Source organism: Alligator mississippiensis, chromosome 4 (genome assembly GCF_030867095.1).
Source record: "Alligator mississippiensis isolate rAllMis1 chromosome 4, rAllMis1, whole genome shotgun sequence".
Classification (NCBI taxonomy): domain Eukaryota; kingdom Metazoa; phylum Chordata; order Crocodylia; family Alligatoridae; genus Alligator; species Alligator mississippiensis.
Window position 1 is genome coordinate 160,158,029 of NC_081827.1, and position 9,253 is coordinate 160,167,281.

The following is a 9,253-nucleotide window of genomic DNA, read 5'->3' on the forward strand; positions in this document are numbered from 1 at the left end:
CTATCCAGGTCTTTCTGCAGTCTTTCCCTCCCTACTAGCGTGCCCACCTCACCCCAAATTTTGGTATCATCAGCAAATTTGAACAGGTTGCTTTTCACCCCATCGTCCAAATTGCTGATAAAGAAATTGAACAGTGCAGGCCCAAGGACCGAGCCCTGGGGGACTCCGCTGCCCACTTCCCCCCAGGTCAAATATGACCCGTCCACCACCACCCTCTGAGTATGACCCTTCAGCCAATTAGCAATCCATCTGACTGTGTAGGCATCAATGCCACAGTCGCCTAGTTTTTTAATGAGGATGGGGTGGTCAACAGTGTCAAAGGTCTTGCTGAAGTCCAGAAAGACTACATCCACAGCGACACCTGCATCCAATGCTTTTGTGACCTGATCGTAAAAGGCAATCAGGTTGGTCTGACATGACCTGCCCCTAATGAAACCATGCTGATTGCCCTTGAGCATCATCCCCGATGCCGGCTCATCACAGATGTGCTCCTTTATGATCTTCTCAAAGAAATATTGTTGTATCAGCTACAGTCAGCCCACATTTGTCATTTCTTCACCTCTATGAAACCTGGGAACATGATTTTATAGAATTACATATTTATATATTACATATTGTATATTATAATTAAGATTCACAGTAACAGTACACTGGAAGCAGGAGCTCTAGATATGTGGTTCTTCATGGCTAAGTACAGATGGCCAAAAAGTCCGAGGCTGAATCAATTCAGTCTTTTTAGGTTAGTTTAAACTGTGCAGATTAAATTGAAACAGAAGTGAACAGACATTTATCTTTGATTCAGGGAATGCAGCCACATGCCTGCAGTGGTTCAGGCCAGAAGCCAGGGGGCCCTTGCTCTCTGGCTGTGTGTTCACTTCCTCTTCCTGCTGCCCCTGAGGTCTCTGGGATTTGCAGTCCAGAATTACAGCAGTAGGACTCTGCAGGTTGTTCATTATTTCCTCTTCCTGCTTCCAGGTGCCTCTGTGATTTGTAGTCCATAGTTGCAGCCAGCAGTAAGTTTGAGCGGGGGAAGGAGTATTTAACCCCCTTCCTTTGCCCCAGACCCCAACTGTGGTTTGTGTGGGGGGGGGGCAGTCCTCCCCCTCCCTCCCCCCCCACAGACCAGGCTGCATCCCCAGCTGGGCTTGCCCCTCCACCCCCACCTCCTTGTCAGCTAACCCTCACATCTCCAGCTAGGGAGCAGAGGAACGGGGCCAGCCCTGCTCTCTGGAGCAGACAGCACAGCCCAGCCCAGGGCTACAAAGCATGCTGGGATGCTGGGGGACTGTGATTTAACTTGAACCAGGAAGGGGTCTGGGACAGAAGTTTCATAAACTGGTTTGACCCAAATCAGTTAAGTCTGATACTACATTCAACCAGGTTTATCTTAAATCAGTTTCTGCCATTTTGAAACTGGTCTATGTGCACCAAGCTTCTGTTCTGTTAAAGGTTTAAACCAGTTTCTGATCACTTAAACCAGTTTATGTGTAACTTCTGTCCCTAGCTATTCTGGCCCTACTCCCAGATGTTCATTCTTGATATCTCCTCCTTTTGTACTAAAAAAAACTTCCTTAAACATGAACCCCCCAAGTGCTATTCCCATATCCTTCCACACATGCTGACTCTCAACAGCTATCCAGGAACCTTCCTACAAGGGGAGAGTGCTCTTCTCTAGGGGAGAAGGGGAGTTTATTATCCTGCAGAGTGCAGAGGCATTGGTTAAGTAATTTTTCAGAGGTCTTCTTCAGGCCATGAAATGTAATGTACTCCAGTAACACCTGTTTTTCTCCCCTGCATCCCCTTGCCTCTTCTCTCTAACGCTCTGTACAGATAGCATATATAGGGTAGGTTATGCATTGCTTCACTGCCTCAGCTACATCAGCCTGCCAAATTTACTTTCTGTTCATCCCGCCCTAGGTCTCGTCCTTTCAGACGTCATTTCGAAATATTTTGTGTCACCCACCCTCTTTAGGGTGATTCGGCTGGCCAGGATTGGGCGTGTTCTTCGTCTAATCAGAGGAGCAAAAGGCATCCGGACTCTGCTCTTTGCCCTCATGATGTCCCTACCAGCTTTGTTCAACATTGGACTCCTGCTCTTCCTGGTGATGTTTATCTACTCTATCTTCGGGATGTCCAACTTTGCCTATGTGAAGAAGGAGTCTGGGATTGATGACATCTTCAACTTTGAAACTTTTGGTAATAGCATCATTTGTTTGTTCCAAATCACTACATCAGCAGGATGGGATGGCCTCCTCAACCCTATCCTGAACAGCGGCCCTCCAGACTGCGACCCCCATTTGGAGAACCCTGGCAGTTCAGTGAAAGGAAACTGTGGGAATCCATCTATGGGCATCTGCTTTTTCTGTAGCTATATCATCATTTCCTTCCTGATTGTTGTGAACATGTATATTGCCATCATTCTTGAGAACTTCAACGTTGCTACAGAGGAGAGCAGCGAACCCCTTTGTGAAGATGACTTTGAGATGTTTTATGAAACATGGGAGAAATTTGATCCGGATGCCACCCAGTTTATCACGTACAGCACCTTATCTGACTTTGTTGACACCTTACAAGAGCCACTTAAAATTGCCAAGCCAAACAAGATTAAATTGGTCACCATGGATTTACCAATGGTCCCCGGGGACAAAATCCACTGTTTGGACATTCTGTTTGCTCTGACAAAAGAAGTCTTGGGTGACTCAGGAGAAATGGATGCTTTGAAAGAAACAATGGAGGAGAAATTTATGGCTGCAAATCCATCCAAGGTTTCCTATGAACCCATCACTACAACTTTGAAAAGAAAACATGAAGAAGTATGTGCCATAAAAATCCAAAGAGCTTTCCGCAGGTACCTTTTAAAGCGGTCCGTGAAACAAGCCTCTTACCTCTACAGGCATAGTAAAGAGGAGGACACCCTAATGGAAGAAGCACCAGAGAAAGAAGGACTGATCGCAAGCAAAATGAACTGGAATTATGGGACAGGAGAAGTAGAAACAGCCCCAACCCTGTCTCTTAAACCAGTTCTAAGTTCAGAGACTCCGGGTGCTCCCAGTGAAGCAAAAAAATTGGATGAGAAACGTAATGTGAAAGAATCATTTGTATAATAGAAGTTATTTTTCATCTTACTTTCATTGCCCAGCCTGAAAAGACTCCATTTGTATCTCTTCACGCAAAGAACACTTTCATATCCATGTCTGTAGATTATAGACATTTGAGCTAATGATGTATGTTACCACATTTCAGATATTTAAAGGATACATCTTAACTTTTTTAATTGAATCTCTTATTGGGGATAGTTTTTATAATTCACCACAACTGTGCAACAAGTTTAGTATTTTTCTTATGAGTTAAATGTGAAATCTGTTGCTGGTGAAAGTGAAACATTAAAATTTTTTAAATGATCTAACCTTCATAATGGTGGCCCAAATGCAATTCCCCTTCAGGCTGTTAAGTGGCACGTAAGTGCCTAAAGATAGACATACATGTTGCCTTAAGTGCTGCTTACCTTGATTTTAGCTCTTGCTTCTACATGCACTAGATTTGTCCTTCTGTAAGCCCCCAAAACATTAATTACCAAAAAACCATTACTAGCCGTCATTTCCAGAAGATGACCATCTTGTCTCTTTTAGCCCAATAGCCTAATGGTTACAATACTTGCTCAGGAAATAGGAAACTTGGGTTCTATGCCCTCCATGACCACATTCCCACATGCAGGGGTGTGCACTTGCAGCAGCACAAAAAGTAGCGGCACAAATTTGTGCCGCTACTTTTTGCCACTGCTCACGCTCCTGCACATGTGCTGCAGTGCAGGCCAACATGCTCCCACTTCAGGCAAACTGCCTGCTCCATGCTTTTCTGGGCTTGTTGGAAGAGCCAGGGCAGACCTAGAAGACCCAGCCTCCAGTTGCTCCACTGCACACTCCTGGAGAATGCATCATGCCAATTTTTTTTGCTGCAGGTTTTTTGATACCGGGAATTCCCAGGATCAAATTTTGGCACTACACTACAAATTTGTAGTGCAGTGCATGGTTGCACATGCACCACACGTGGTGTGTGGCACCTCAGACAGGTGTGAGGACCACAAACCACAGGTGCACGCTCATCTGGATACGCTCCATTTTGGGGTCACCACGTACGCTGCCCTGTTTTCTTTTGGTGTGGGTTTTTTTGACCCCAGGATCTCCTGGGTCAACACCCCCCACAAATACTGCAAGGTAGCAGCACAGGGAATGCCTGACTGTGCGGTATGTGGTGCCGTAGATAGATCTGCAGCACCACATACTGCACAGCCGCATTCGTCTGGATGTAGCCAGTGAGTCCATTCAGAGCATGCTTAGTAAGCTAGTTTTGCATGTGGGAATTGGATCTAAAATCTGTGAGTATCTAACTTTAGGCTGTTACATGCTACTTAACCACCTAAAGGGGGAGCTGAATTTGGGCCTATAGGTTGCAGATATTTAACTATTGTTTATGGCTCTCCTTTTAAAAAAACACATTATTTCTTAATATTGTTTCACAGTCAAGACATTTTTGTCTATTATTTTCTATGGAATGCACTCAGTTAGCTAGTGAAAGATGAGCCAAGTGAAATAGTATTAAAAATAATTGCGGAAGTGGCAAGGTTTTGTGAACAAAAATCTCCAATGTCTTAAAGGTAGCACCTTTCTTCTGAACATTTGAATAGGCGATAATGACTTTTTGTTATATATGGTAAAAGTGCAATTATGTCTTAAAGATTTGTTTGCATAGTATAAGAGAAATCTGCAGATATATTCTCAGGGTTAAATACTAGTTTTTAAAGTTTTCTGAATATTTATCAAAATTGTAAAACATTCAGCTCCCTACAGCTGGAATGTAAACTACATTTATATTCAGGCTTCTTTCTGTTTTCCCATTTAAATGAGGAAATAGATTATATGGAAGGAAAATAATGGGGGGAAATGGTATGGTATATGGTGAATATTTCCCAAGAAGTCTGATTTGATTTGTCTCTATAGAAACACCTGAAATGTATTTTTAAAAGACCTTGACACCTGGAAATCTTTGGTGCAGGGGATCGTTGTTCCCTGCAGCTATAAGGGTGTACCTGTATATTATCAGATCCAGTGATCAAAACATGTTGCTGCCCTGGGATACATATAATGAACTGATCGAACAGGTACCTTTGGTGGTGGAGAGGAGGGATACCCACTATCTACCACAGAAAGCCCTCATATTTTCTTATCCAAGCAGTTCATGACACCCACCTTGAATGAACAGAACCCACCGGGAGAGTCCATGGCAGCACAAAAGATATGTGCAAAACCTTAGCTAATAAAGCAAAGGCTGTGTTTGGAAATGCTGCTTCCATTTCAAATGCATGTGGCGAAGTCCACCTCCCACATAAACAGCTTCTTCCTGAGGTTGGGAGACTTTTACAGCACTTCCCTTCAAGGATTACTTTCTGCTGTGGAAACAGCTGTGGTACAGTTTTAAAACAGGACTTCCTAAAAGATATTTTTTTAATTTAGTCCTTTGTCTTATCCTATACATTGACTTGCTTCAGCAGTGCTGTCTGGCATCAGGTTGTGTCTTGTGTTATTGGGTGCACTGTCTAGTCTGGTTCTAGTCTGTGCACCTATTTTGTTTGCTCTGCTTGTTTTTCAGTTTGTTTTTGAGATGTGAACCATCCAGCATGACAGGGGGACATTTTGAGCAGAAACAATGGTTTTCCCAAAGGCCCTGGGGCTTAGCCAGGTCTATGGCAGTTGGGACTTTGTTTAAATCTATCACAGAGATTAATTTTTCCAGCTCCTGTAAAAATGGATCTTGAAAGACAGCACTGGTAGTATCCGCTTTTGCAGCTCCAGCTAGAGGAGATCCAGTTCAGGTAAAATTCTTGTTAACTCCATTGAAGTCAATGTGCATGGACATTTCCAAACATATCATAGCATGGAAATTGTTTTTCATATGTGCCTTCATTTTCTGTGTGTAGAGTGGGCACCTTTGTGCAATCACCTGATTTATTCATCCAGATAAAACACTTCTCAGTGGGTGCATCTACATGAGCAATTAGCTTGAAGCAATAAACTGTGGTGCACTTCACACCAGAGAAAACAGTTCCTGGGCCCAGCATTTACACATGCACCTGGGACCGCAGCAGTTAGAGCTGGGGTGCAGCATTCTTGGGCTAGCTGCAGGCTCAGGGGTTCAGCCGCAGGCTCCGGGTGGTGGCAGAGGGCAACAGAGGGGCTGGCTGGGGCCTGAAGGTCAGCCTCCTGCCCTGCAGGCTCCCTCCCCCTGGCTAGCTGGGCTGAATGGGCTGACCAGGTACAATTTGCACCCGGCAGTCACCATCTACACATGCGTTTAATCACATGTTTACTCCGCCGTAGGATAGTACTTGTCCCCAACAGAGAAGTAAATTAGTTTACTGCAGCCTAATACGGTGAAGTAAATTAGTTTACTGCAGCCTAATACTGCTGCATGTGTAGACAGTGATGATTTACTGTGGAGCAAATTAGTCTACTCCTCAATAAAGCACACATGTAGATGCACTCGGTATGCACTTAACACAGCACCAGGAGTAACCCCATTGGCTGCATCCAGATAAGCATGGACATTTGATTCCCCAGGGGCAGCTAGCGGTGGCATACCTTGCACCACTGCTAGTTGTCCCTGGGGAACATCCGTACCACATGCACTCTGGCACATGGCAGGTTATCCCAGGTGGGATAGGGGAGGCTGGGGCAGCACTGGGCTGGCCCCAGCAGACTTATCTGGGGTCCTGGGGGCCTCCCAGGGCTGCAGCAGTGGCAATCCTGTTGCTTGGAGCCTGGCTTGCAGCTGCAGTGCAGCACTGGCTGGCCAGGCTCTGGTTTTGAGTGGCACATGCTGCCCCCATATGTGCCGCTCTGCTTCTTTCTTCTTTCTTTTTTTTTTTTTTTTTGTGCAGGTTTTTTTGACCCCTGGATAGCCAGGGGTCCCCCCACCCCCACCCCCCGCACTGTTCCCTTGCAGCACAGAGAACAGCTGAATGTGCGGTATGTGGCACTGTAGACGTGTCTTGAAGTTAAGGGCCTCTAAGTGTTTTGCTGGGGTAGGACATTATGCTCAATCTTGTCCTTATTGAAGCCACTGAAAAGCTTCTCAGCAAGATAGATTAGCCAGCACTCTACTCTGTGCTGCTATTGCTAGTCAGTTCTCACTACCCCAGCTAGCTATTTTTAAGCTAGATCAGGTATTTCTGCAGTTAACAGGCTGAGGAAACCCAGCAAAATTAGGTGGGGAGGGAGCGGGAGATGGGACAGGGACTCGTCCAGATCCACAAAGTACGTAGGAGCTGTGCTTCACAGAAGTTCCTTGTATAGTAGCAGAGAGGCTGGACTAATGGGTTTGGTCAGAGGAAGGTAGGGACATAGCCAGGGGATTTATTAAGGAAAAAGCCTTGCACAGAGTCCCCCAGCACAGTGCGGGTAGAAGTGGGTGACATATTTCAGCCAAAACATTTTTAGAGAGTGGGGGAAAGGGCCAATTTGGAGACACCAAAATGTTTTGCAATTTTTTTTTGGTGTCATCAGCTTTTTTGTGTCAAGGAAAGCTAAAAGGCTAGAGTTGTCTTTAATTCAAAACAACTTTTTGTTTTCAATTTCCTTCAACTTAATTTTAGAGACAGTTAAATAGTGCTTAGAAATCTAAGTGAAGCATTTCATTGGAGCTCACATGATTTCAATTACTTGGGGGGGGCGTTGTTTTTTTACTTTTTTGACCTTTGAATATTTTGAAATATATATATAATTGTAAAGATATTTATTCTTCAGACCCACCAGTAAATGGAAAGATCAGTTATTCCCATCATTCTTAAGGGGATGCAGCTGCTGCAGAGTCAATTCCAATAGCCATAACACCCACCAAGCAATTCTGCCAGTGAGTCCTGGCATACGATTTTATTACTGTCACTCTTGTGCAAGATTTTTAGACCTGGTCTCTCTTGGCATTGAAGGAGAAAATTGTCCCTCAATGATTTCTATGCTGTTGAGAATTGTTCTTCATTCCAGTTGTGTCTTTTTGCTTGTTTTTTTTTTTTTTTCTGGGCATTGTGACTGTAATTCATGAAATTAGGTGAAGAACTGCAGCAACCTGCAAAGAGAAATCCCAACCTCATGAAAGTCAATGGGAATTTGGCTCAGGACTGAGCCAGGGCTGGGATTTCATGTGCAGAGCACAGAAAGGAGCCTAGGAGCAATCTCTTATTGTCTAATGGCTAGAGAGGCTGTTGATGAACGAACAATTCTCATTGTTTCAGATTTATCCCTTCTACTGGGATATTCTCCCCATTAACCAAAATCCAACACAAAAATGAGCAATTTCTTGTAGTCCAAGTTCCCATAAGTACTTTCTCTGAGCAAAAATCGGAGTGGTTCAAACCAATTACAGGCAGTTAGGGTTAGTATTGTCATGGAGGCTGCAATATTTGCAATGCTTCTCTGTTTCAGCATCTCTTCATACAAACGACTGAGCCAGTTACTGCTCATCCATAACTCAGCAGTGAGCTTTCATTTCAATGTGTTTTGGGGGCTGCTCCCTGGAGCAGAAGCTGGAGATATTTGCTACTTGACACAGTAGTCTGAATTGTGTTTACATGTGAACACCCATGAAACACACATCATTAGTTTCTGAGCCTGGAAACCAGTTACATTTGACAACCAGTTTTGCTTGTACATACTTGTTTGCTGATGGAAAAAAATGCCAAAGAACTTAATTCACTGAGCTAGAGCAATTATTTTTCTTTGTACATTTCTTAAAATAAATAACTGTAAATGATCTATTATTAAGTTACAAAAATGTGTCAACTTCTGTGGCAAGTTCAAGCGCTCACACAGCCCTCTTGCAGGGGTTCAGACAACCTATGTGGTTGTCTGCAGTTCCTGAACAAGTCACTTGCTAGGTTGCAAACCGCAGCCGTTCCCCTACCGAGCTCCTTCCCTTACATACTTGTATTGTAGTAATAGGGAACTGTAAACATTTTAATTTTCCAGGATTCTTTAAAAAAATGGGAAAAAAAGCTTCTTGGGAACAGGGAGGAAAATTCCAAGGGAAGAGTCACTTCAGTCTCCAGGGCTCTGAAGCTCGATCACCTGCAAATAGCCAGTTAGTTTTCTGTGCTTCTTGTAGGGGCAAACCTAAAATCTCTAAATCAGTTTGCCTTGCTCCACTACCTACTTTGCACTGATGCTGTTCCAGCACAGCAAAGAGGAGGCCCCACCTCAGCACA

General features: G+C 44.1%; 1 protein-coding gene across 1 annotated transcript in view; it reads left to right on the forward strand.

The window, feature by feature from the left end:
- SCN4A (sodium voltage-gated channel alpha subunit 4) overlaps positions 1-8,806 on the forward strand; it is a 117,124-nt gene extending 108,318 nt beyond the window's left edge. The window contains exon 25 of the mRNA XM_019475818.2: positions 1,918-8,806. Within this exon, the coding sequence (XP_019331363.1) occupies positions 1,918-3,104 (1,187 nt within the window). The 3' untranslated portion in view covers positions 3,105-8,806. The remainder of the gene's footprint in view (positions 1-1,917) is intronic.
- Positions 8,807-9,253: the final 447 nt, after the last annotated feature.